Below are 27817 nucleotides of genomic sequence, written 5' to 3'. Positions count from 1 at the left end.
GCAACATGGTTCTTCTCTCAGCCAGATGTCGACAGCACAGCGGCCACACTCACTTCGCTTGGTTGGACAACCCAATATTTACTGGGAAATCCTCATTGAAGTAGGGCACGCATATTCCATTTTTAATATCCTGGCCTATTTTTAAAATGCGGGAGACCCCACGTGACGAGGAATAAATGGGCATACGTGCACTGCTCCAATATTGCGCGTCTGACTCGTGATGACGAACCCGCACAAGTATATCCACCAAAAGGTCTTCTTTTGCAAACAAGATGTGGGTGTAGTACCAAGAGTTACCTGTGGGAGGCAGCATGCTGATAGGGCAAAGAATAGTAAATTGATGAAGATTGGCTAACTATTTATTTAGTACGGTAACCACATTGCAATTGAAAAAACCTTTCTCCACATTTGTATTGTGGCGAATGACTTGTGAAACCCGTTTCCTACCAACACAGGGAGTTGCGCCTACATTTGTGACCGACAACAGGTAGAACTCCTCATCCCAATTGAATCGTTCCATTTCAGATCATACTCACGTAGTCCGTGGATTGGCCCAATTTGGAGTTTGTGATCGTATATATTGTGCAGGGTTAACATTTACCATTGTTGGGCTGAACATTTTCTGAGCAGATTATGTGCAGGAGTCTATCGCAGATAACATCAGGCAAGTAGCAGGTTACATCCGGGACTCGGCACCGGCCAATCACAGGACACATGTGGACAAACATAGATTCTTACTCACATTCATTCCTACAGACAATTTCGAGTTTCCAGGGAACATAACATACTAAAGGGCCCTTAACACACTGGACTGATGAGAGAGTTCTATTCGATGAGTCCACAGGTTAGGACGCACTGATAATCTAAGGATTTATAATAGTTCTTTCATTGACTTCGAATATGTGAACAATATGAGATAGTAAGACTTTTTTTTTTAAACACACAATATCAGGAGTGTCAGGGTCTTAATGTGTGAGCTTCTGACTAGCTCTTCTTTCTCTCGTATTGTGTACATTTTTCTTGTTTGTTCTCCTTCTTACCGATCCAAAATAAATACGCTGACGGCCATCTTTCGTGAAGGTGAACCCAGTGACCACAAAAATATTTGATTCACTGCTGATATTCTGGACACGGATTTGCAACCCAAAGTCTCATAATAGGAACACTATCCTTCACCATCAGTAGAAAACTAATGAAAGGATGTTTATCACAATAATGGCTCACTAAGACAACCTGTACTTGAGGCACGCTTGGTTAGAGTTAATATGGAGTTTTAACGCCCTCTAGTGTCAAATTTGGGAACATGACAGAACATTTTCAAAGATAAATACAATACTGTAATTATTGTCTTATTATTTGCTCATGAGGTGATAATAAAACAAACAAAAAACTTAATGTGTGGTGGTGGTTGCATGTACTCCCTGTGGTTGCGTGAGTTTTCTCTGGGTAGTCTTGCTTCCTCCCACAGGTCCAACACATGCTGACTCTAGACGCCTTGCCGTCCCCAGACCTCAACCCAATAGAACACTTCTGGAGGGAGCTACAGCTTGGAGTTTCCAAGTGGCAGCCAAGAATCCTGGAGGATTTAAAGGCTTTAGTGGACCAAAATCCATCCTGAGTTGTGTACAAACCTGTTGAACAACTACAAGAAAAGTGGACATCTGATCTCAATTCAACATCAATATGACATTAATTGAATAATTTTGATGTCATTGAATTGTGATCATATGCCCATTGGGAAGCCTCAAGTATTGACTAACTGTATGTTTTGCTTGAGGCTGAAATACTTATTAAAAATAAAACGTGTTTTGACAGTCAATAATCGGACAGATGGACGGAGCTTGTTAATTTCTTCAAAATGACTGTTGCACTCATACAAACACGCAATAATGGCAGTAATTATATTTATTGCTCCAGCTGTTGTGAAATGTGCTATATAAATAAAGTTGTATTGTATCGTATTGTATTATTGTAAATTTACTGTACAAATCATATTACACTAGTGAGGGGAAATGGCGCCATCTTGTGGAAGACTTCCGAAGTGTCACAAGTGACGTCAAATCGTATCCATCCATTATCTTAACTGCTTCTCCTCACGCGGGTCGCAGGGGGTGCTGGAGCCTACCCTTGATATCTTCGGGCAGTAGGCGGGGTACACCCTGAACTGGTTGCCAGCCAATCGCAGGGCACACAGAGACGAACAGCCTACGTCAAATCGTAAACATCATAAATACTGACACCATTCCATTTAACATTATATAGAACGCTATAATTATATATGTCTCATTTAAAAACGCATTTACTATTTGAGTATTACACTCCGATGCAAATAATGTGTGAGAGAAAAAAAAAACACAGTTAAATCCGCGGATTATATTGAAGAAGAAGAAAAATGTCATTTGTTGTTCAGGATGTTGATTTAGGGCCGCGAGAGGAGGAAGCTCTCTTGTTTATTCATACGTCAGCTCCTCTCCCCTCCTTCTCTTCCCTCCCTCCCTCTCTCTTGCCTCACACAACGGCTGCCGTCCGTCGTTCCGATCGCTTCTTCTTCGTTCCGCTCAAAAACCACCACCAGTCTCGTCGCCACCATAAACCCGTTTTGGAACCAGGTGAGCAGCCATGCTTAAGTTATTTCTTCCGCTCGGACATAGAAGCGAGGATCTCGGTTAAAAAAAAGTGTTTACTCGGACTGCTTTCAACGGTTAACTTGGTTCGATTGCCCGCTTGGGGGCTGACCACCACATCTCTTCCGCAGTCGCTTCTTTATGTTTTGTACCCCCCAAAAAGTGTCATAGCTGAACTACTATCGGACAAATGATGTCTGGGTTTCGTTTTTGTTGTACTTGTGTACGGTGTGCCGTGCCAAAAACAGACGGAAACGAGGGAGCTTAGAGGGGGTGACCGAGCCGCATGCTGGAGCAGGAGCCGGGGCTACCAGGCCACATTAGCCCGACTCTGCCCATCCCTGCCTCGCAACACTGGGATGCCTCACACACAGGCCCCGTATTGTACGATATTAACTTGATGTACTGTTGTTAGCTTTTCTCTTGTTGTACGATGTTAGCTTGATAATTTAATTTGAAAGTACACAATCATGCTTTTAGGACCACTGATGGGTGATACTGGTCACTGTTGTGCACTTGACATTAGACTTTTATGCTAGGAGCCTGGAACAGCCACAAACAGTTACAATGTCGTCTGATATTTAGCATAATAAAGGAACAGACTAGTGTTGCATCTTAAGGGAAAGACATATTATTGCCGTTTACCTGCTAAATACAGCGGTTCTCGGTTTGCAGTCCCTAACATTTGTGGTCCTGAGGTTTTGAACTAGTTCATGTCGGAGATAGTTGCTCAACATGCAACTCAAGTAAGGATGTCTAGTTAGCACTGCACTGACAGCATTTGCATGGGTTAGCCATAAACTAAAGGCTGGTCCGATTAGCTGCAAATTTGAGTAACGCCGTCGTAAACCAGGACATACTGTATCAGGTTTGAAAAACAGCAAAAACACGCTGCATTGAGTGCATCAGTCTGAACGTGCCGCCACGCCAACAAACAACCAAGGGTCTCCTATGTTTGCATCTTGCTTCAGTTTATATTCAATTTATATGACAGGAGACTAGGGATAGCAAGGAAACTGACCGCTGCAGTAAAGTGGAGACTGTGGAGTATAGTACTGCAGCATCCAGAGCTAAAATCGCGACTTGAGTTATGACATCGCTTACTCTCATACCCCAAAATAGGGGAGGGATTTGTGTAAAACTCCATTATTTTTTCTAGAGAGGAAAATATTGGGCCGCTATGCACAGATTAAATGTAATTATTAAATGTTGATTGTCTAAAAATGAAAAACAGTTGGTCATTCGTTTTTTTGTCTTCTGCATTTATAACGAAGCAAAACTATCTATTTTTTTTTATCCAAAACCAGATTCCTCGAGAGATCGTTCTGTAGGAAATTCGAATACCAAAATATTCGATAGATGCAGCCCTAATTGAGTTGATTGGTGAGAAGTGTGTCTATAAAGCGTTAAAAAATGTAACCTCTATTTTATTTACTTCATGTGGCAGTTAACCTCTGCTCACTTTGCAGCCAAACTTAATTGCTGGTGAATAGACTTGTTCTCACCTGCCATGTTTATGCTGTTTATTAAGTAGTAATAATGTATCAAAATGTGATAGAGAACACACACATGAAAAAAAAAATAACATGTGTTCTTACTGCTGATGTCCTCGCGATGAGGAAAAATTAACACTATTAACACACCCCACACCACAGGACTGTGGCACAGGATAATAATTACGGACATTTGACCGTCAGGTCCGAGCTGACTTTTAACAGAAAATGGGAAAAATGCTCAAGATATACCTGATTATCAGTATTTGTGGACTCTGTTTTAGCTGTGCTTGTAACTAAATGGCTGCTGCGAAACAAAAGTACACTGTTTCTTCTTCTTCCTGTCGGTCTATGAGTCATGGATGGTGATATTAAAATGTCACTCTGATATCAGCAGAGTGCAGATGTTCCTACATGCTGCACATTTTGTACTGGTTGCCAAAGTAACCCATTTTGGATGCCACTTTGACTTTCATCCTCTCTATCAGTGCCCAACGGAGGGGTGCTGCGGGGCATCAGCCACCATCACCATCACTGGAACCAGTGGTCAGGAAGCTCACATTTCACCGCCCCCATCAAGCGGTTGAATAGTTTGCCAGGCAGCTTTTGTCTTCAATGAGTTCACCTCCAAACTCATTTAAGAAGCTCTGATTTTGATGCTACAATACAGTCAAGACCCATGATAACATTAAGCTGTTTCATGGCTGCTGGCTAAATTTTAATTAAGTGGCTTGTATATTAAAAGTGATTCAAGGCTTTGTCACGGTGGTATGTAAGCACCGTTCCCACAAAATGGCACACTTCTATTTTCCTTCACCAATTATTATGCAAAATAAGAATATATTTGTAACGGAATTGGAAAATGTCTGCACATGTTCTGGACTCATGTGTAAATGAAATCCAGTTTTTAATAAGAATAATGATATTATGATACTTCAGTGCACTTGCAGAGGTCAGAGTTCACCACAATGCTGTAGGTTGATTGGTTGAGAGCGAATCGCCCGCCGTCTTTTAGGTCACCACGAGAAAAGCATTCAACATACGAAACACTGCACATTGTTTATTTTCGTTTTCAATTGGACTTCTTGTTGTCTCCCTGGTATGCTACGATCTCAACGTTTTAACGCCGCTAAAGCGCTGCTAACGCAACACCTCAGTGAAAACTGCAGCCTGGTCGAAATGAGTGAGAAATTTGTTAGCGACTGGTGAAAAGTAGAGGCAACGCTGACTGTAATGAGCAAAACAAAGCAAAAAAAATAAAAGCTAAATAGCCGCAGCCACGGAGGAATGAGTTCGCCAGTGGCTGCTTGAACAAGGTGCCACGGGGTTCACCAGTGACGTTTCGGTACGTCGCCAAGCTCACGTCGTTGCCCCGGCGATGAATGTCAAGGATTTTGCGGGAGGATGTTCTTGGTGCTACCCCTTTTCTGTTCATGATTATTTTTCATTTAGCTAAATAACCTTCATTCATTAGATTGCTATCTGCTCCGGTCATAGCATGATGGATGAGGTCCAGCAGTAATAAATTGTACAAAACATGAGGATTTTATTTTAATATCGGTAACATACAGAAACCGACCACGCCGAGACATCCGCATGAAAAAAGGTCATTTGCAACCAACTGTGGGCTGAGAATACATGAATGAATGTTTTTTGTATATTATACCCAGTCCGTTCTTTATCATTGTGTGGAAATGTAGCCCATGCTAAGAGGTTTAGAATAGCGGATGATGGTGTCAGCACATTGCAGTGTTCTGCTCCGCTGCAGGCAGGGTTAAAAAAAAAAAGAGCGAGAGAGGCTGGTGAATCTGGAAGCAAAGGAGCCTAATGTGTTGGGTCTGTGTGTTCCCACCATGCTGAGCACCCTCTACTATTTAATGAGTGCTAGGGAAGCCCTTGAAGTGAAATCGAGGCTACATACAGCATGCAACTTGAAGGTAATTGTCTCATTATTAAAAGGAAGACATGTAGGGGGATGCCGTTAATCATCGAGTTTCAGAGTTGCTATACTCAGTATAGATCATTTAATTGTCGTAGTTTTGTGAATGTGAAATTTGTTGGTTGGCATGTACCAATATGACAATTCAAATCAAAACTTAGGAGATCAATCACACAGCGAACACAAAGAGACAGCAAACGGCAAACCAAGGTTGTTTTAGTTCATGAAAACTTAACGGAAAAAACATTTTTGTTGATGAAATAAAATAGACGAAAATGCTTTTAAAATGAAGCGAAATAAAATCGAGCTGAAACTACATTGTACGTTTATAAAACTATACAATATAAAAAAAAGTACACGGTACAACTGGGTTTTAACCTCTCAACAAGAATTCAATCCACAAATCCACTTTAGAAGTTGGCAGCAAGGCATCTTAGCTTTATTTAATTAGGGTGCACACACACGCATGCATGCATCTAATTTTAGAGGCGGTATCGTGCCCCGCACTTATAGTAATTCAAAGTATGTGGACTGTTAACCTGTATCCTGTATTATCAAAATGTTTGTTGAATTTTTACAACAGAACACTTGGCATGTTGTTTTTCTAGTCTTGCCCACACGTAAAACAAAAACTAATATTAACTAAAACTTTTTTTGAAAAAACTAAAACTAATAAAAAAAACTAACAAAGCGGAAAACTAATTTAAACTAACAAGACACTACATGAAAAAAAAAACAAACTCAAATCTAAATAAAAATTCTCCATAATAAAAATTCTCAAACTATAATAACCCTGGACCAAACTGAACAACTAAACGGCTACTATGATTTTACTTTTTTATAAAATGGACAACCGACCAGTTCGAGTGGACCTGACCATTAAAAGTTTAATAGGCAAACTGGCAGGTTAAAAGCTAAACAATGATCAACAAACAAGTCAAGGACCAATCTACTTACAGGTTACCAAAAAACCGGTGGAATGGTTTACAAGACGAACAGACCAGCGAACCAATTAACACCAGTTATCAATTTACTAGCTAACCAGCAGTAAGCGAACAGCCTAACTACCAACTGACAGTCTCAAAAGTTAAACAAGCAGCTAGCTAACGGACTAAGGAGTGACCTGGTAAAAGTGAATACACTCTGAATCTTACCATGCTACCCAACTGCAGGCTAATCCACCATTTTTTGTTAGCTTTGTCAGCATTTGTGGTTTTGTTTTCCATTCCTCTAAATCTGAAACATTACTGGCGTGGAACCAACTATAGTTCACTTGGGTAAAATATTAACGTGCGAGTCAAGTCCTTGTGTTTGGTCTGGTTGTTGTTATGTAGCATTCAATCTTTGGCGGGATTGTAAGTAGTTGTGTAGAAAGATGAGCTATTGTAATACTTGGCTAGCTGTTTTTTACGTGTGTGCGTGAGAAAAAGATGCACTGACTGATTTACTTTTGTCATGGTGGTAATCTTTGTGGCTGTGTATGTTAGCAAAGTACCTTTTTGTAGCGAGAAGAACCCTCTTAATTTGGGATCCAGGTCAATGTAAACAAAGACGGTGAGCACGCTTTTCATCTCCTTTGCTTGCTTGGCAGCTGGCCACCTTAAAAAGAGCATGACTGCCACCAACAGGACTGGAATGTAACTGCATGTTATGAAAGTTGTGAACTGGAGGTCCTATGTCTACCTGTTTAAGGATGTGTTTGCAGTCTGTGATTTCCATTCTGTAGCGCTGCAAATTTTGTTGCTGGGTGCCGCAGTAAGGATATAGAATATTATTATTCTGGAGGAGACTGATGGAAGCAAGAGAATGAAACAATGCAGCAACGGTAGACTGTAAAGTGTAATACTGCTGTGTGCAGGTAAACGGGGTGAGCCAACGTGAGAAATCTACTCATCTGATGAGTGATTGGAAGTATTGCACCCATATGGCATCGCGTTGCCACACTCGTATCCTCGGCTGACCTGACAGTAAAAATCGTATCTGGTACTACCTGCACTGAGCCAAGTTAGTATTGCATAGTGATTAAAAAATAGTCAAAGACTACTTGGAGCACCTGAAATTTTAAAGTTTGTTTACTGGAAGCCGGCCACTAAGACTAAAATTCAATTTCATCTTCAATTAATCTTGCATCATCAACATCATCGACTCTACATGTATACGCCTGCGTAATATGACACGGCAAGGAAATGGGAGTTCAGCACTTTCAGAGAGATTCTTCCATGGCATTTAAAAATATAATAATTTTTTTTTTTTCCTATAGTCGATGAAATGTGCACATACTGTAATGTGTCAATGATGATTTTTTTTTTCACACATTGGTGGAGGCTTGTGGCTTTTGAGTTACAGTTGTCGTCCTATTGAACTGAGAGGTGGATTTTTTTGTTGTCTATTGTTGTAATTATTGTAGCTTTCTACTGTGTCACTCAAATGGTTTTGCTCTTTGTTGGACCTCTTAGCTTGTGCAAGTGTACCTAATGTTGTCTCCATTGAAGGACTTTGAAGACATGACAGTGAATGGCACTCCGATCTGATGGTGACATGTGACACATGGTCAATGTTGACGAAAAGAACGAACACCCAAACCAAACTCCCCTTTCTCCCATGAATGCAGCCATATTTGTGTGAGGCTTTGCTTTGTGCGCGCCCTCTCTCGCTCTCTCTCTCTCTCTCTCTCTCTCTCTTGATCGCTCTCCCCCTCTCTCTCGCTCGATCACTCTCTCAATCTCTCTCTCTCTCTCGCTTTCCCCTTCCTCTTTTTTGTCTCTCCCCTCCCCCTCTCTTCATCTCCCTTCTTTCATTTCTCCCCTCCTCTCTCGCTCCATTCCCATCATGTCACCCTTCTCTCCAACACGGCACTTCTTCTCCAATCTCCCACCCTCCCTCCTTCCTTTTTGATTTTTTTTCTCTCCTTCCTCTCCATCATCCCTTCCCCCACTCCCGCCCTCTCTCTCTCTCTCTCTCTCTCTCTCTCTCTCTCTCTCTCCCTCCCCTCCCAGCCCTGTTCTCTTTATCTCCTCCCCCTTCAATCCCTCTTTCATTCCGTGCAGTCATCTGTTCTCTTCCCCTGCTTCCGCTATTGTGCCCCCATTTTGTCCTCTGCAGCTTTCCTCCTTTCTCTCTCCTCTCTCCTCCATGTTCTCTCTATCCTGTTGTTTGTTGCAACCCCCGCCCCCATCACCACTACCGCAATGTGTGATAAACAAAATACAAACTTTTGATGAATGCAAAGACTCCGACTCAATATATATCGCTTTTGTCTTTACCAGTCTTCTTTTTTAACCCTCCGTGGTAAAAGATTCCTGGTGTTTGCATATGCACTCAACAAGTGGCTAGAGCACAAATAAATGAAACCATTACGATACTCAGACTTTATCCAGTGTGTTTTAAAAGAGCTTTGAACGCAAAAATATGTGCATTTGCTTCACCCCATGTGGTCAAGCTGTCTTATTTATTATTATTATTATAATTAGTAGTCGTATTATCAGTAATAGTAGTAGTTGTCACGGTTTAGATCGTGTCACGGATCGAATCGTTTTTTAAATCGGCATTAAAAAAAACGATAAATATAACTGATTTAATTTTTCTTTTTTTTATAAAATGCCTTTGTTCATGAAAAAAAACCTCCTGATTTCTAGTATGGCTGTTTAGAATTAGAATTAGAATTAGAAATCCCTTTATTGTCATTGTACTCAAGTGTGCAACGAGATTAGAGGGCTCCCCTCTCCAGTGCAATACAACAATAATACAGACAAATATATAAAATCTTGCATCATCACAACATCCTGTTTATGCTAGGTTGTCTTAAAAAAATGTTTTACCTTTTAGCGATTTCGTTCCGTTAGTTCGGCCACAAGCCATTGAGCCACTGTTCATGTCGAACCCTGAGTTTAACAAACATTTGAATGATGCCCGGTAGAATTTTTTGTCCTCAAATCTGGTGAGAAGAGTGTAACATTTTGTGAAGTTTAACCTGAGGTGCTTAGTTGAAGAGAATGCCGAGCCATTGGTTGTGTAAATGTTGTGGCGTACACTGAGTGGGATCAGGAATGTGACATGAACATGGCCTGCCAGCAAGGACGCGTGTGATTAAAAGTGTCTAGAGAGAGCGAGAGATGCTCTAATGGACTCTGGGAGGTCTTGAGGCCTGAAATGTCATTCTTGAACCAGCATGAACTCCATTGCCCACAGGTTTTAGAACTGATCTCGAGGGGGCTTCGCATGGCCCGATTTCAAGACTGCCATCTCTAGTTGCTAGGCCTCAATTAATCTCCAGATGTGTCGTCCTCTCACTGATGAAACTGATTATACGGTGATCTGATATAGTTTTCTGCAGCCTTGTTGCAGAGACCAGATGATTCTCAAGCTCTCAAAACATGTTTTGTTCTGAACTGCAGTTCCCCTTTTTGCCTGAAGGTGGCTCTGCCCTCTCCTGTCCCAATGATTAGTGATGGGTAAATGCAGCTTCAAATCTGCTTCATGAACCAGTTGTAGTATTTTTGGATTCCAGTAGATGGCGCTCTCAGTTCAACGTTGAGCTGAAAGCACACTGACTTGACATTTTTTAAAGCAACAGTGCCATCTACAGGACTCCAAAATACCACAACTGGTTCATGAAGCACATTTGAAGCTTCATTTTCCCATCACTACCAATGAGTCATTTTTATAAATTACATTGGAACCTCGGGATCCATTCTGGGTCGCCTATGAATACCTTCCCAAAAATCCGATTTGACTCACGTACGTGTGTTTCAATATAGCTCTTTGGTGGCATCTCATTAGATTGTCCGTGTACCTAATTAATTGTCCACTTAATGTCCTTCCCTTTGAGACTCACAGCTTGCTCCTTTTGCTGTGGTCCACTTCGCACCACCGGTAGGATAAACACAAACATCTCGGCCTCCAGTTGGCACAATTTAGCCGTTTTCATACCTTTTTTTTCTTCTTTCTCTGCCTTATTTGGCTGACAGTTGGCAATCATGAATTAGGTGTGATGGCAGGAGTCTTCCCTTTCGTCGTCTTTTCATTTTCTTCTCCCACATCCTGCTCCCATCCTCCCGTCTCTTCCCCCCCCTTCTGTCTTTTCCCTCTCTCCTTCATCCTTCATTCGCTCCCCCACATGTCAGTCACCTGACAGCATCTCCCTCTCTGCTTCTTTTTCTGCTCCTTCCCAATACATTTCCACACTGGCTGCTCGCAATACAGAAGATGCACCTCAGCGAGCATTTGTGAGGCTTCAGACTTACTTTTTGTTTGTTTTTTTGTTTTTGTTTTTTCAAACGCAGCCGGCTCGGTTGTTTGGCCGGATGAAGGGAGGCAGGCTGAAACAGGTCCCGCCTCCCGTTTGCCTTGACATATAAATAGCGGACCAACCTCATCTTACTCGGTACTCTCGCTCTCAGGGATGAGATCCTTAAAGCACCTGAAGCCTCACAGCAGAAGGATTGTGGTGAGTTTACAGCGGCTTCATATGGTTGTTTTTTTTTTTTGTTTTTTTTCTGAGGTAATATCAAAGTTTGTTGTAATTGCTCCTCAGGCGAGGCTTTCTTTCCGTCTGCTTGTCATATTTTTTTTCTTGATCATTCTCCCTCTTCCCTTCCTGTCTCACTACATCTCTTTCATGGCTCTCTTCCTCCTCTCTTCCCTCACTCTCTGCCCTTCCCCCTTCTCTCTCCTTATCGCTCTTCCTTTCTACCCCCCCCCCTTGTCTGCTTCCCTCTTTCCTCCATCTATTTTGTTGTCATCTTTTTGTTTCATTTTGTTTTGTTGTTTTTATCCAAATCTGCCTTCCTTCCGTCATATGCTGTTTGTTGATGAGTGTCGCTTGGTGGGTCATCAAATCCCTCAACACACACACACACACACACACAAAACACATGGCGAGCATGCTGGATCGGGGACGGCGTCTCAGTTGGAAGATTGGCTGTTTTTTGTCGTAGTGTCTATAAATGGAAGCGTCCATTTCTTGTCATGTATTTGCGCTACAACATTTTTCTGTACGTGGACCCGAGATGAAAACTTTTTCACACCCCTCGTTTAGATGAAGGAACTAGCGGGCTTGTCAATTTTACTTTGATAGCGTTTTGACTTTTTGCGGACATTGTAGATTTTGTGGGATATTTTTTTCACCAGTTTTAATATCTTACCTCTGAACTTCAAAAAGACTTTGTAGAAAATATTTTCCCCCAACAATTTTTGAAGGACATTTCCAATTTCCATTTTGCAGGTTTTTGATGACTGTACAAACCCGATGAATCAAATTAGCCAATCATCTTAAATTGTCTTCTCTTTTGGAATGTGCAGCTTTTCTATGCGAGTCAGAATCAGTAAGGCGTGTAAAAATGTATGCTCGAGCAGGTTGTTGAACGATTACTTGGATCACACTCACGCTATCAAAGTGGAAGGTGAGTGGGAAATGATTCCACTGCACATGAAGAAGGAGCAGATTTTTATTTTTTTGCAAACGCTGCAAATTCCCGCTATGCGCAACCCACTGCTGTGGTGGGCCCCAAAAAAGTAGAAAGTCCATAATTTGTCTGAATGTGATTTATTTTTTTACTTAGTCACAAGTACTGTGCTGGAAAATATCTGTAAGGTCCTCATTGATTAGTTGATTGCAAATCAACTATTATTACATTAGTGTCGACTGACAAAAAAAAAAAATTGAAGTCATACAACCGCCAGTGTGAACGGTCTTCTGACTGACTCGATATGTTGCCACAATTTGACTGTCCGGGGTTTTTAGTTTGCCTTTTTAAGCTATCATCGGCAGCCTCCCCCGGACCCTGAACAGGATACATGAAATAAAAACTGAATTGATGTACTCTTGTAAATAAAAAATAATATCAAACAATCAAATGCCAAAGAGTCAAACAAAAAGAACAGTTTTATTCATCGCATGTCGAGCCTGACCACAAAACTGTCATGACTGGCCATCTGTGTCTGTGTGATTGCAGGAGGAGGCGAGCCGGCGCCTGGGTAGATGTGAGCCCAAGGTAATGGCCAGGCTGGTGGAGACAGGCACACAAACAGATCCGGTGGTCGTGCTGTCCTTGGCCCAGGCCGCCGTGCTCGGTCTCATCTCCCAAAATGAAGTCTTCGGCGCGACCATCGCACCCAACGGCTTCTACACCGGCGAGCCCAAAGAGTCGCCCGCGCCACCAGTAGACGGAGTGGACTACGAGTACGCGGACCAGCTTATCGGCGCCAACGGAGATTACCTCGGGGACAACTTGGCGGAGGACGGACAGATGCAACCCAGCTGCAGTCAGAGAAGGTGGCAGCAGGGCCCACCTCAGCACCCCGACGTCAAGATGGTGGTCCCCGATCGCCATGCCCTCCAAGGTGGCGATGGCGTCGTGTCTCACATCAAAGGGGAAGTGGTGAACTCTGTCATGACTTCATGCGTCCACATGCTTAACAATATGGCTCCCAGGGGGGGGTTGGTTCAAGTGGACCCGGCTACCTTAAGAGGAACCAACAAGAACTGTTCCGAGTGTGAGCGGGAGGCGTCCAACCAGCAGCAAGTCGGCACCCACGTGCACCCTCCTCCTCCCACACAAGCGGCCCACCGAGGAGCGGACCACAGAGGACTGCAGGGCCAGCGCCCCCTGGGGGGTCACGGTCGAGGCGTCCGCGAGGGTGAAGAGGAGGTTGATCACCAAGGCAACAATATAATGAAGCCCAACCAGCAAGATGAAGCCATCAGCAGCTACTTCCAGACTAGCGAAGTGGGCAGCTACGACTCGGGGGAAATGTCCATGGGAGCCGAGTACGAAGACGGCAGCCAAAACATGATGTGGACGGACGGGACAGGGACCGGCGGAGGAGGCGGAGGCGGAGGTGGGCCGCACCAGCAGCCTCAGCCTGCGCAGCCCCCCCGGCGACACGGCGGCCGCAGAGTGGACCGCCTGGACATAAACATCCAGATCGACGAGTCGTACTGCGTGGACGTGGGCGACGGCCTGAAGCGCTGGAAGTGCCGCATGTGCGACAAATCGTACACGTCCAAGTACAACTTGGTCACGCACATCTTGGGCCACAACGGCATCAAGCCGCACGCGTGCCCCCACTGTGGCAAACTCTTCAAGCAGCCCAGCCATCTCCAGACTCACCTGCTGACTCACCAGGGCACGCGGCCTCACAAGTGCACCGTGTGCAAGAAGGGCTTCACGCAGACCAGCCACCTGAAGCGCCACATGCTGCAGCACACCGACGTAAAGCCGTACAGCTGCCGCTTCTGCCGCCGCGGCTTCGCCTATCCCAGCGAGCTGCGGGCGCACGAGGTCAAGCACGAGCGCGGGCGTTGCCACGTATGCTCGCAGTGCGGCCTGGAGTTCCCCACCTATGCCCACCTCAAGCGCCACCAGACCAGCCACCAGGGGCCCCACACCTTCCAGTGCACGGAGTGCAACAAGTCTTTTGCCTACCGCAGTCAGCTCCAGAACCACCTGCTGAAGCACCAGAGCCCCAGACCCTACACTTGCTCCCAGTGTGGCTTGGAGTTTGTGCAGCTGCACCACCTACGCCAGCACTCGCTCACCCATAAGGTAACAGACAATAACGGCTCACCTGTTTTCTGGCTTTGGCCATGTGAAGTTCACAAGCTGAGCCCGAAGGCACTGTGATGTTTTCAGACAGCAAGTGGCAACATGGCCGCCCTCCCGAGATCATGGAAGTAGAGTATATATGATTGGACTAACAATTCTCGCGGCTGACACCAGAGGGCAGCCATCTTACGTTGCCATTGTTTCTGACTTTTTTTTTTTTTTTTTTACACTACCTTACAATAGTTGTTGAGATAGAATGGTTGCGTTGTCTTTGCATAGCCTCGTTAATATTTTGTGCGTTACACTCCTCAAGTCAGCTCATGATTTTTTTTTCTGGGGCCCTTGCAGGGTATGAAAGGGCACAAGTGCGAAGTGTGCTCACGTGAGTTCACGCTGTCGGCCAACCTGAAGAGACACATGCTGATCCACAACAGCGTGAGGCCCTTCCAGTGTCACGTGTGCTTCAAGAGCTTCATCCAGAAGCAGACGCTCAAGACCCACATGATCGTCCACCTGCCCGTCAAACCCTTCAAATGCAAGGCCAGTATCTGTGGCCGATTTCGCGGCTCAGTAACCTACCTCGTAGTAACGGTTTTGAATTTGTGCTTTGTTTGTTAGGTGTGTGGCAAGTCTTTCAACAGAATGTACAACCTGCTGGGCCACATGCATCTGCATGCTGGCAGTAAGCCCTTCAAGTGTCCCTACTGCACCAGCAAGTTCAATCTAAAGGGGAACCTCAGCAGGCACATGAAGGTCAAGCATGGCATGGATGTGTCGCCTGAAGGACAAGGTGAGCGTCACGTACGGTCGCTGCGTCAAGTTTACGTGTCCTAATTGCTTGACATCAACTGATCGCCAATCGGGCGTTTTAGCATTGACAACACAGACGGCTCGCTGAACTGAACAGTTGGTCGCAAACTGGCAGCGGTGGCTTCGGTGTGTGGTTAGATTTGCTAAAATATAGACCGTGGCGTGTTCACTTGCTAAAATATACAAGTCAAGCTCAAATCTTGAAACGTAACGTAAGAAAATGAAGCGTTCACGCCACCACCTAGAAATGGGTAAATGAAGCTTCAAATGTGCTTCATGAACCAGATGTAGAATTTTTGGAGTCCACTAGATGGCACTCTCTGTTTAACATTGGGCTGAAAGCACACTGACTTGCCATTTTTTAAACCCTTTATTTAAAGCAACAGTGCCATCTAGAGGACTAAAAAAGACAGCAGCTGGTTCATGAAGCAAATTTGAAGCTTCATTTTCCCATCACTACCACCACAAAATGTTCTAAATGCTTCATCCTGCAGACACACGGCAGGCTCTTTTTTTCCCCTCATTAGTCGCTCAACCCTCCAATCACAAATCAGACCTTCATGGACTCCCTTCTCTGATTGGCTGACAAGTTTTGGCTAATTGCTAATTCAGGCCAAACTTCTGTGACATCAACGTTTTTTCACACATTTATTTGTAAGCAAATAAGAAAATTCCACAAAGATGTCAGTCACTTGTCAAGTTTGTAATCAAAATATATTCCCCCCCCCCCCCCCCCCCGATTTCGCAGAAGTACTTCCTGAAATGGAGAGCCAGGCAGAGTATGAAGGCCAGAACTTCAGCTTCACATCTGGCGACAACATGGACAATAGCGGCTCGCAAAACCTCACCAAGCTGACCACAGCCAACATGGACGACATGGAGGAGTATTACAACTTTGGCAAGGACACCAGCACCTACAGCACACCCTGAATGGACAAAAAGGGGTGTGTGTGTGTGTGTCAAGGCGTGGGGGTGGGGTTGGAGTGGCCGGGGTTTAATAATGACTGAGCTGCTCATTTTTGGCACGCCACTGAAACCTTATATGTTGTGTGTGGATTTGTTACAAAAATGAAAAAGAAAAAAAAAAAACTCCACATCCATCAGTAACATTTGATGTGATTCATGTCATGCACAAGCAACCCTTATTGTCTGGACTGAAACGGCTATGTACTCGCGCTATATAGTAGATATAAACATCATGTTTAATACATAGTCAACACTTATTCTGAGGTTTGGACGCACTTACTTAACATTACATTTTTTTTTTTCTTTTGTGCGCTTCTGTAGATGCATTTCCGCCTCAACTTCCAGGGAGTAGTTGTTGGCACTTGGAACTGAAAGGATCCAATTCAGATATGTTCACCTCGCCCCAAAGGTACCTGGACCTCTCGAGAGTAGTACTTTTGGTTTTCTTTTGGCCCCTCGTACCAAATGATGGTAATAGTTGTCGTGCGCCTCACTAAATGTTTTAGTTCCTTTCTTGCTGTCCCAATCAGTAAATGCGCCGCTCTTTTATTTTAGCATTCTTTATTTTACTTGTGTCCAGCAGTTAGATCGTTTGAGAGCTCCAGGAATCTTTGTGGTGTCGTGACTGCAGTAAAGTACTTTGAGCACCTTGGTTTTTTGTTTTTTTTTTCCTCCCCCATTTCGACCCCGATCAGATCTTCACCCCGAGAAGTAAATATGCATCGATGTGAATAATCTAACTTTTTTTTTTTTTTTTTTAGCTTTTTGACTAGATGATCAAACATCACATGGACATTTTGTTAAGGAAGTTTGTTTTTGTTTTTTAAGAAGGTGGTGTTCAGTGGGCTGATTGTAAAAAGCTCCAGCAATATGATTTTCTCTACTGTAAACTTTGGTCAAACTGCGGTTTGGAGCCTGATTTCATTTTTTTTTTTTTTTTACTTTTTATTCAATTGAAGCAGAAACATATTTGATTGAAATTTTCCTAAAGTGCAGAATGTGTACATGTTAAAAAAAAAATGTGGGTTAAAAGTGGACTGAGTCAAGTCCTGCTTATATTGACAATTGTGTTGTGGGGAGGCGGGTTCCCCCTGTCCTGCCATGCAGGTCAGTCAGCTTTGATAATGCACACTAAACCACCGCAACGGTCGACTAGGTCAGTGTTTCTCAACCGTTATTGAGCCGCCAAACAAAAATGTTACAATAAGTATGAATATTGAAATAATGATCTTGTCTCAATTGACTTACCCAGCGCGGTATGTTTAAGTGATCATAAATCTTATTTAGTAGCAGAGAGGCCTGATTTATTGTGTCGCATGAAAGAGAACAAATGGATACAAAGTTTATTGTAGCTTGTGTCCTTTCATTGAAGAGCAATTTATTGTTCTGCCCATCACTATATGTCACAAAATCATTTTCTGACAAAGTGGAATTTGCAGCAGCTCCCCTGACAATCTGTCAAGGCACCTCGGTTGGGAATCACTGGACTAGTTGATGAGGAATTAAAATGTCATGGGAATTGACTATGGATTATTTAATTAAAAAAAATCTCGAGTTGAAATGACTTGTCCTTATGTCATATATCGAGTTTTTTGTTTTTGTTGGAGTTCTAAAAGTAATCTGACTTATATGGTAAACCCCTTGATAAAATCTGATCTACTCTCCATGCATATTCAGAAATGTAATTCAAGTGCATCTAAGGAGAAAGTTAAAAAACAATGTTGTTGTTCTTTTTATAGTAGCGTTTATACAAAGCATTTGGGCTACACTGAAAATAAGAAAAATATAGAATACTACAAGAATAATAAGGGTGCTCTGTTCGATTGGCCGATTTCCACGGCAAAGTACGTGGTCTGCATATGTTGATCAATGCTGCCTTTAATTGATCACCCGTAGCTCGTTCTTCGCAGCCAACTAGTGAACAGCCTTTAAGCCTTGTAGCACCCCCTTCCCACTTTCCTTAACATTGCACGTTACACACCAATCCAGGAACTGAACCATTTGTTTGTGCATTTTCTGCAGTCAATTTGAAATAATGTCCTGTTTTTGCATAATAAAGAGATGGAAATATGGATAGAATGTTTTTTTTAATTTGACTTGTCAATCGAAAAAAATAATTGATAGATTAATCAATTATTAAAATTATTGTTAGTCAGCAGCTCTAAAATTGACGAATATGCAATTAATGCATGTGATCTGTATTGGTCGCTCTAACTCAGAGATGAGTCACAACCCCAGAATAAATTAAGAAATTAAAACAAATATCATTGAGGGGCGGGGAGTTAAGGTTTTGAAAGAATATTCATAAGAAGGAAATACACACCAATTGTTATAAGATTAAGTAAATTTATAACAAATGTTATGCTAATGAAATCGTATTATGACCAGAAAATATTTTTTTTAAATGTCCAATACATTAATAGTTTTAAATTGTGAGGATGAAAAAGTAAATTAGTGGAATGAAGTTGTAATATTACAATGAAAAAGTATGAATTAGTAGTAATCCTGCTATTAAAGTAATTAGTTTTTATAGAAATAAATTACTACAAGTGAACCTTGTCATAGCTACGTTATATTCAAAAGCTGCAGTAACATTTTAACTTTTTTTTTAACATTTAACTTTTTGTAAAGTTTTATGTAAATATTTGTTAATAATGAATGTTTTTTTTAGACAGCATTGTTTATTTCATATGCGTGTCTGCATAGTGAATAGAGAAAACCAAACACGCTATTTTATGACAATGTCGACATCTGCTGGACATGAACTGTAAAATGCTAAAATGGATCATCCAGCCGAGATGGTCCATTTTACACTAATTTAGCTCAAATTATGTATTTGTTTCTCGGGAAAATTATATTAGCTTGCATTTTCCATTTTATCAATTTGTTTTGGAAAAATCTGTGACTAAATAACGTTTTGAAAACCAGCCCCTAAAAATATGGGACATTTTCTGCACAGCATATCCTCACTTGGGGCGTTCACGGGCGTGCTGGAAGTGAAACTGTTCACCAAGGTAACAACAATAACACCAAATGCAAATTCGTTGGAGAAACAACCCTTTAGAAAAGCCATGTCGTTTTGTGTCGGTGTTCAACTGCGCATGGCGGCATCTTGTGGACACATCTGCTATTGCGCCCTCTGCTGACTGCAAGCGTGAGTGCTTTGAAAAATATTGCTAAATATTGCGGTTTTTTTTTTCATTTTCTGTTGTGATTTTACATTTACTGTTATTAGTTGTAGCCATTTCTGTTTATTCATTTCCTGTAGTTTTTTTTTTGTTCAGCACAGCTTCAGCATTTAGTTCGTGGCTAAAAGGTGAATTATCCGTCATTGTCTGGTCTTCTTTTCGAGGGAGTATTTGCCCTTTCCTCACATTTTCTGCTGTCAATCACTATATCCACTCGCACCGATATTTTTGTCCATCCATTCCACACCTGAAGCTGAATAACAACAATGCTTCCTCTTTTTTCAGTTGAACATGAATCACATTTTTTAGAAATTTTAGCAAGTATGTTTACTATAGCACAAAGGCAATTATTCATTTGTGCCATTTCGATTCAACACAGTCCCTTCTTCAAAAATTTAGAAGGAAAGCAAGACCGAGGCAGATTGTACTGTCTGTGGGGAAAAAGGCACTAAGATACAGTACAAAAAACCACAGAAAATGGAAAACGCAACATAGAAATTCATATTTTTAAAACTTGTAACACCTTTCCCCACATAAATCAAAACAATGAGCACAAAGATATGGCTTCAACTTGAGTCATTTTCAGAGCTGGACTGGCCATCTTGGGCAAGGGGCAGATACCCAGTAGGCTGGCATCTTTTCGGGCCAATGCAGCACTATTTAATAGAAAAAAAAAAGAATGGCTGACAAATTACAGGGAGCAGCCATTTAATCAATTTAGGCTTTCAGCACTTCATCTGTTTTTGGGTTTTTTTTTAATTGCGTTTTGGACTCCTCTAGATGGCACTCTATGTTCAACATTGGCCTGAAAGCACAATGAATTGCCATTTTTATTTAAACCAACAGTGCCATCTAGAGGACAGAAATATACAGCAGCTGGTTCATGAAGCAAATTTGAAGCTTCATTTTTCTATGACTAGTGCGTATGCACACGTGCGAGAAAGGCAGACTTTTTTTGTGCCAGTCCAGCCCTGCTCATTTTAGATTGTTGATGACATTACATGCTGTTAAGGCAACCTGGTTAGTTCCAATTTCTCAGTGTACTACGACGATAGGACAATAAATTATCTCTCTATCTGTAAGAATCTAATTTAAACAAGTCTTGAGTGGTATCTCTTTCCAGCAAAAATATTTTTCATTTAAGACATTGAGGACAAAATGTTGCACTCCTGGTGTGCTGGAGTAGACGCGTTTCTAAGTCGGGACAGCCACCGGGCCTTTCTTATCGTTGAAAAAGCTCTTGAGCAACATGACTTGACCCACGCCGATGACGAACAGCAGGACCGTTTCGCCAACGGACCAGAGCATGACGCTGTTGTGGATGTGGTCCGCCCTGTTGCGGTCATGTGCTTCCCTGAGTCGGTACCGGGTCTGCGACTCCGAAACTACTTTGAGGATCTCGTGGATGGACACGCACGTTGTTTCCAACTGGAGAGAAAAACACATTTACATTGTTGTTATGACCACAATGCTTCATAGATGAGAAAAAATAGTTTGTTCAACCATTAACATCGCATAAATAGAGCAAGCCATTTTCAACATTTACTATATTTATATTCATATTTACTGATTCTGTGCAATGGCCTGTATATTTTCAAAGTCTTTTTCAAAAAGTGGATTGTGATACCTTCACCCCTGTCCTGTGTAAGTTGGTGGTTATTTAACTTTGGCCAAACTTTTCGATGTCTATTGCCCGCTTGTTTCTTTCTCAGAACATTCCAAACAATTATATTGGCTATGTTGAATGTTTGTGCAACAGCTATAATCAATTTCCCTCTTCTCTCAGGTTCAAAATAGTTTGCATTCCTCCCAAAAGTAGCTCTCCGGGCTTCATGTTTTTAAACAGCAAATAGAGTATTCACAAGTGAAACCCAAAGAAGAAAAACAAGCTCGAACTAACGTAAAAGTAACCAATCTAAAAGGCAACAAGAAATCAGACATGTCCCAATACTTTTGCTCACTTCAAAAGTAGGTGAGTTTGAATAAAAAGGCCATCCAGAGTCCGGGGGGTTGCATTACTCACACCCCCACAAAAGCCCCTTTAACACTGTCTTAAAAACCATTTTTCTAAGTGATTCTGTTTACCAGCACTGGCACAGGAAGGGTCAGGTGAAGTTGACCCTGGCAATTTTCCGGCTTTGAAAATTGTATCAACATCGTAACAGTTGTGATGTGTTACTCTGTGTTGAAGAGGCTCTGTAGACACATAAAGAGATCCAGGAAGAGAGCATTCATATCGTGATGAAAATGATAATCATGTCACAAAAACCTGAGTCAACGCTGTGGTTCTGGTCATGCCGGGTAGGAGAGGCTCCTCGTCACCGTGCCGGAAATCCAGATAGACGTATTTGTGTGAAAAGGCGGAGAATTCGTTGTTGAAGCAGGCCCTGTAGACACCCCTCATGGTGGTGGTGTGTGAGAAGCTGCCGTACTGTTTCTTCTCATCCTTGTACAAGATGTTATTGTGAGGGTCTGCCACAAAACAGTTCACGTCGTAGTTGCCTCCCGATACCACCTTTCCAAAGGAAGACATCAGAGTGATCACGGCATAAGATGGTTGACAAGCGCCTCAGGTTAGACTGTAACCAGTGCCAACATACAAGGTTTCAACGTGAGCGTGCAGTAAAACTGGTTATTAAATCGTTGTTATTTGTTTGTTTTAAATGTACTTTTCATTCAAATATTTAATTATGAAGACAAGCTCAATTACCGGTACCACCCACCAATTATATGTAATGCCTACAAATACAAGCGTTCTCTAATTGATACTTTACTACAGTGCACAGCCGATTATTCAATATTTTTTTAAACTACTTACGGGCTATAATTGTTTTTCATTCGATTATGTATTTGACTTTACGAAACGCGTTGCGACTTACGTACATATTCGTCACGTACGTCGCTCCGTCGTAAACCGAGTACCCCGATTATGATCTCATCAGGTCTACTCAACCAACTTGACAGCTGCTCAGATAAAAATCCCACAAATGTATGTGAAGTTACGACAAGATTTTGTCTTAACTCCTGACCTAAATACAGGAATATGTATTGATGGAATACACATAAAATGTAACAAAAAATGAAACTAAAACGCATGTTTACCGCGATAAGCAGATCGCGGAAGCTTTCGACTTACTTGGTAGTCTAAGTCAAAATTGTCACCATTTTCCATCTCCTCGAAGAAACAGAATTGTTCATTATCGGGGAGCTCAAAAGTGAACTCGGTGGCGAACACCACGATAACGTGGAAGAGCAGACAGCCCAGCGATACCAGCTGTTGCATTATCACAGTAACTAGGAACGCATGAATTTAGCAATTATACACAACAGTGGCTGGCGGTTAACTGTGACGTGGCACAGTGGCTCCACTCTTCCGGGTTACTCCTTTTTTTTTTAAATATAGTTTTTAAATATTTCCCGTCAGTGAATAGTGCAACTAAATAACATTAAATATCCAATACGAATATAATATTTCAAAAATCAAACAAATAACATTCTTGAATAATAAAGTTAAGATGAAACCGGAAATGGAAGGAAGATGAACAAAATAAAAGGCGCGTTAAAGCGCCGCAAAATATATTTTTCCAACGCGCCCCATTTCAGCTTCTCTCGACCGCTCTTAAAACATAAGAATGAAACAAAAAAAGACCGTGATACTAAAAGCAGAACCACAAAATTATACTATTAAACATATAATGTTCATTTTCAGCAGAAAACTTGTAAAAAAAAAGTGGTGTAATTGCGTCATTTCCGCTTCGTGCCACTGTTTATTATAAGTATCACGTCAAGTTACAGCTCATACAGTAATATCGCGTTTGGTGTCCAAGACAGTGATCTGATGAGTGTGTGTCTGCAGTGTTGCCAAGGAGCGTCTCTTCAACCTTAAATGAGTCACTTCAATTGTCTAATTGTCTGTTAATTTTTTAAAAATCAAAATGCAACACTACGTCGAGACAGCGAGAAAGTTTGTTGAGTCGCACGCCATCGGCATCACCGTTGCAGTTATTACAGGTAAAACGGATTTGTCTTTGTTGATTAATCTTGTATATTAATACGTTTCCATAGTAACCGTCAGTGACGGGAAGCAAAATTGACTAAGAATGTAAATGGTCTCTCGTTTAGAAGTGAACAGAGATTGACAAAGACCAAAAACTTATTATTAAACTCTACAGTAAATGTTGCCTTTGCTTTAGAAATGTCTGAAAGCAAATTGTTAGGGATACTTCACTTCACAGCACATCATAGCAGTCCCCACATGCCATGTAGATCTGTGAGCAGCATTGTGGACACCACACCGCAACACATCACAGTCTACACTTTTATGTGTGATCTTATGGGGAAAGTGATGTTTCACTATAACAGTGACACAGCACTGGTTCCTGGGTTTCAACAATTTCTATTAATCAATAAGCGGACAAAGTGGACCGCCAAAGGTATTTTTTTGAAAGGGGTGACATCAGAACAGTAAGCAATCTGATCTTCTATTTGTCGTGACATCATTGGCACATCATTGCTTTATTGTAATTTCCTTTAACAAGACTCACCTTTGAATGTCCAAAGTTGAGTATTTTGATTAAAAATAGTGTGCTTACAAACATTGCTGTACCCTTGAGCAGCATGTTTTCCCTCTTCCAGGGGCGAGCCTGCTGGCCTTGCGCAGGTGGCTGGCGGGGGGAGTGTGTCGGAGCAAAGCCAGGCTGGATGGAAAAACAGTGCTGATCACGGGCGCCAACACCGGCATTGGGAAGGAGACAGCCTTGGATCTGGCGCGACGAGGTGATTGCTTAGTACCATCTGTTGATTCATATCTCAAATTTACATGTCTTTTGATTTCACCCCTCATTTTGTCCAAGGGGCCAGAGTAATCCTTGCCTGCAGGGACTTGACCAAAGCCCACATGGCGGCCGACTACATCCGCCAGCAGAGCGGCAACAGCAACGTGGTGGTGAAGAGGGTGGATCTGGCCTCCTTGCAGTCAGTCAGAGACTTGGCTGAAGATGTTGTAATGAATGAGGAGCGCTTGGACATCCTCATTAACAATGCAGGTGTGCCCACTTAGACTTTGCTACTACAAGGGTGAAATGTTCAAACTAGGGCGACAACAATTAGTTGAACAAAAAAAACAAAAAACATTTGTGCATTTTGGGTACGACGAGGTGCTAACTTTCAGTAGCTCGGTTAATACTAGCAATAATAATCCTCAACGATTTTATATTCTAGCTACGGAAATGGGTAATTGATGATAAACATTAATATGGCAAATTTTCGTTGGCACACATTTTTGCCTTGGGCCCCAAATGACTAGCCACGTTCATGGGCTGAGCCAGCCAAAGGATAGATGGATATGGTTCCCTTTTTACATAATGCGCGGCGCCATCTACAGGACTGGAGTGGAACGGGACATGCATGCCACAGAGTGCCGTTCAAAGTTTCTTATTTATTTGCCAGGTCTCATGATGTGCCCAAAGTGGAAGACGGACGACGGTTACGAAATGCAGTTTGGCGTCAACCACCTGGGCCACTTCCTGCTCACCAACCTTCTCGGCGAGATGCTGAAAAAGTCTGCCCCGAGCCGAATCGTCGTCGTGTCCAGTTCGGCGCACGAGAAGGGTAAAAAAAAAAAAAAGGTTGACTTTAATTTAAACATTGAGTGTTTGTGACTTTAATTTGTTTTAAGTCTAAAAATTTCAATACTTTTGCTCACTCCAAAATTCAAGAAAACGAGAAAAAAATTCAAATAACTGGGGGAAAAAGCTGAAATGTTCAGCGCTGCAAACATCACCCCCCAAACTCCTGGACTTCTTGAAAGTACAACCATCCCGACCAGTATGCGTTGGCTGTGATAAATTGAAACTAGTTTCAGACAATAATTGCTGTGGTCGTCTAAAAGTATCTTCTTTGGTTACAATGTGCCATAAGTGTGGCTTCTTTCAGGCCGCATCCACTTCAATGACATCAACTTGAATCTTGACTACCAACCTGATGTGAGCTACCGCCAAAGCAAACTGGCCAATGTGCTCTTCTGCAGGGAACTCGCCATCAGGCTGAAAGGTGCACCATAAATAAACATCCACTTGATCCATTTTCTTCTTTTGCTCTAACAAAAAAAATGGATTCCCATCAACAGGCACCGGCGTGAACACGTACTGCCTCCACCCCGGCGTCGTCCGGACTGAGTTGGGCCGCCATGTGTTTGCTTCGGCCGTGTGGAAGAAGCCGCTGCTCATTCCTTTCCTGATGATGATCAAAAGTCCCCGGGAAGGAGCTCAGACTTCCATCTTCTGTGCCGTGGACGAGAGTCTGGCCAATGTCAGTGGCCTCTACTACAGGCAAGTCATTAAAAATATGAAAATGCAATCTTCGTCTTTGAAGAGATAGTTTTATTCCAACGATTCAATGTGGAAATATGCACGTGCACATCCGTTTTCTATCATCATCCTCATTCGAAACGTTTGACACACGATTGTAACGGGACCATTGCAAGCAAAAAAGATAGTGTTCGCATAAGGAAGTCATTTTCTTATTTTTTTCCTCCCAACAGTGACTGTGCCCTCAAGACTCCTGCCCCAGCAGCCATGGATGATAGTGTAGCCAAGCGACTGTGGGCCCTCAGCTGCTCCATGGCCGGCCTGGTCTGAAGTCGGCGTCCTGCCGCGCTTCCGTTTGTGACGCTCAGGCCAATGCAGTCGTTAATATCATGTACTGCCCATGTTTCTTTGCATTTGACGTTTTAATGAAACCCATAAACTAAGGGCTATAACATACTAGAGAATAATCACATTGAATTATTTAACTGTGATTATTATGAAAAGAAAGTCAGAGTATTATAAGAAATACATAAAAGAAAATCAAAGAGAAAGTAACACAAGTTGGCAAAAAAGTTACTCCCCAAATGTGCAGTTGGTATTTAAACTGCCCTAAAATAAGTTTACGCTTGACGTACTCACCTTGTCACACAAACATGCAGGCGAGAAAATACGTTGTATAAGCGACCTTTATGCTATTATTGTTTGATAAAAGAAAACTGAATGGATTAAACAACTCTTAATGATAATGCCTCCTATTTATTATGTACACTTGGATAAGATGTAATGTATATTTAAAGTAAGGCCAGTCACATTAGGACTTTTTTTTTTTTAACACCAGTGCTGCTCCTCCACATGAGAAGTGCAATTTACTTGTAAACGACAAATGGAATTGCATTTTTAAGACATGGTCGCAAGTCAGTGAATGTATATACTTTACATGTTATAACACCCATAAACATTGCGCAATCATTTCATTTGGCCAACACGTTTATGCAAACACTGCATGTTACTCTGAACAATAATGTCAGCACTGGCACTAGAACAGGGATGGGCAACTGTTGGCCTGTGGCCCCTGACAACACAGTGGGCCCTTTTTTTGGGTGGTTTGAAAGGAAAATTAATTGGAACGTCCCCCCCAAAAATCTTCCACAAAAAACACTGATAAACACTCAATGTGCGCGTTCCACAGAAAACGAGGCTAGAATAGGGGCGATAGTCCAAATAGGAAAAAATATTTGGAAATAAAATTCATAAGCAAGTCCTTGGGTGCCGAACTGCAAATACGCCGGGGTCGACTGCCATTTTAAGTGGTAAAACTAACAATCACCACTAGATGGCAGACGTGTGGACTTTGAACTGCCCTGGACGACAACACGGATTTGGAGTGATATGCAGGACAAACATAATGCATCAATATGAACATTTAGAGGGACTTTATTTTTCCACTTAACGTTGGTTAGTAATGTTTGTGCCGTTTTTGAATGTCCAATTTTCATGCAAAAGCCATCTCTACTGAACAAGATTCACAGTGCATGATTATTTTGCTGTTTGCGGCAACCCCTTTGTTGTTGGGTTAGGATCGTGGATCTTTCAGACATGCATTAAAAAAATGACAAGGTACTGTTAGAAATGTTCAGATAGCAAGGTCTGCAGAAGCTAGATAATGATCCTGATCATTTGAATCAGGTGTGTTGCAGCAGGGAGAGATGGAAAACAGGCAGGACACCGTCCCTCGAGGAACAGGATTGAAGACCCCTGCTCTAGATTATCCAGATGTATGAATGTGAGTGGGAATGTACCCTACCGCTGCACAAAGTGGATGTTCAACACGACATTCATCAGACCCAAATAATGCAGTCCCAAGATTATTCATTTTTCTTTATTATTGTTTATATTCATTTTCTATTCTATTTTCAAATCAGAATGTGATCAGATTTTCACCC

At 42.2% G+C, this 27817-nt stretch overlaps 3 protein-coding genes across 4 annotated transcripts; 2 read left to right on the top strand and 1 right to left on the bottom strand.

Moving 5' to 3' along the window:
* Positions 1-2486: 2486 nt before the first annotated feature.
* On the top strand, positions 2487-18451 carry LOC148337442 (uncharacterized). 2 transcript variants are annotated; one of them, XM_088295597.1, is made up of 6 exons: positions 2502-2609; positions 11339-11502; positions 13010-14602; positions 14951-15142; positions 15221-15392; positions 16161-18451. In XM_088295597.1, exons 2-6 carry the CDS (start codon positions 11458-11460, stop codon positions 16340-16342), a joined length of 2184 nt encoding a protein of 727 aa, XP_088151723.1. In that variant the 5' UTR covers positions 2502-2609; positions 11339-11457; the 3' UTR covers positions 16343-18451. The 2 variants fall into 2 exon arrangements, with proteins under 2 accessions (XP_088151725.1, XP_088151723.1); XM_088295599.1 differs by lacking the exon at positions 11339-11502 and having other exon boundaries at positions 2487-2609.
* Positions 18452-19867: 1416 nt separating this feature from the next.
* tmed3 (transmembrane p24 trafficking protein 3) lies at positions 19868-22922 on the bottom strand. The gene is made up of 3 exons (XM_088295601.1): positions 22703-22922; positions 21836-22081; positions 19868-20994 (listed from the first exon to the last, which is right to left on the bottom strand). Exons 1-3 carry the CDS (start codon positions 22847-22849, stop codon positions 20761-20763), a joined length of 627 nt encoding a protein of 208 aa, XP_088151727.1. The 5' UTR covers positions 22850-22922; the 3' UTR covers positions 19868-20760.
* Positions 22923-23340: 418 nt separating this feature from the next.
* On the top strand, positions 23341-26330 carry LOC148337440 (retinol dehydrogenase 13). The gene is made up of 7 exons (XM_088295600.1): positions 23341-23577; positions 24202-24342; positions 24420-24611; positions 25015-25176; positions 25501-25617; positions 25694-25895; positions 26108-26330. Exons 1-7 carry the CDS (start codon positions 23502-23504, stop codon positions 26202-26204), a joined length of 987 nt encoding a protein of 328 aa, XP_088151726.1. The 5' UTR covers positions 23341-23501; the 3' UTR covers positions 26205-26330.
* Positions 26331-27817: the final 1487 nt, after the last annotated feature.

Source organism: Idiotropiscis lumnitzeri, chromosome 5 (genome assembly GCF_059441095.1).
Source record: "Idiotropiscis lumnitzeri isolate Australia: NSW breed Sydney's pygmy pipehorse chromosome 5, RoL_Ilum_1.0, whole genome shotgun sequence".
In the NCBI taxonomy this organism is placed as follows: Eukaryota; Metazoa; Chordata; class Actinopteri; order Syngnathiformes; family Syngnathidae; genus Idiotropiscis; species Idiotropiscis lumnitzeri.
This window is presented reverse-complemented; position numbering and strand designations above follow the sequence as displayed.

Bases quoted from the DNA above. Each gene is read 5' to 3' on its own strand.
- LOC148337440 (XM_088295600.1), top strand. From the start codon at position 23,502: ATGCAACACTACGTCGAGACAGCGAGAAAGTTTGTTGAGTCGCACGCC. The intron at 23,578-24,201 runs GTAAAACGGATT...TCCCTCTTCCAG, and splicing joins CACCGTTGCAGTTATTACAG to GGGCGAGCCTGCTGGCCTTG. The intron at 24,612-25,014 runs GTGTGCCCACTT...TTTATTTGCCAG, and splicing joins CATCCTCATTAACAATGCAG to GTCTCATGATGTGCCCAAAG.
- LOC148337442 (XM_088295597.1), top strand. From the start codon at position 11,458: ATGAGATCCTTAAAGCACCTGAAGCCTCACAGCAGAAGGATTGTG. The intron at 14,603-14,950 runs GTAACAGACAAT...GGGCCCTTGCAG, and splicing joins AGCACTCGCTCACCCATAAG to GGTATGAAAGGGCACAAGTG. The intron at 15,393-16,160 runs GTGAGCGTCACG...CCGATTTCGCAG, and splicing joins TGTGTCGCCTGAAGGACAAG to AAGTACTTCCTGAAATGGAG.
- tmed3 (XM_088295601.1), bottom strand. From the start codon at position 22,849: ATGCAACAGCTGGTATCGCTGGGCTGTCTGCTCTTCCACGTTATCGTG. The intron at 22,082-22,702 runs GTAAGTCGAAAG...TCCTTTGGAAAG, and splicing joins ATTTTGACTTAGACTACCAA to GTGGTATCGGGAGGCAACTA. The intron at 20,995-21,835 runs GTTTTTGTGACA...TTTTCTCTCCAG, and splicing joins GAACCACAGCGTTGACTCAG to TTGGAAACAACGTGCGTGTC.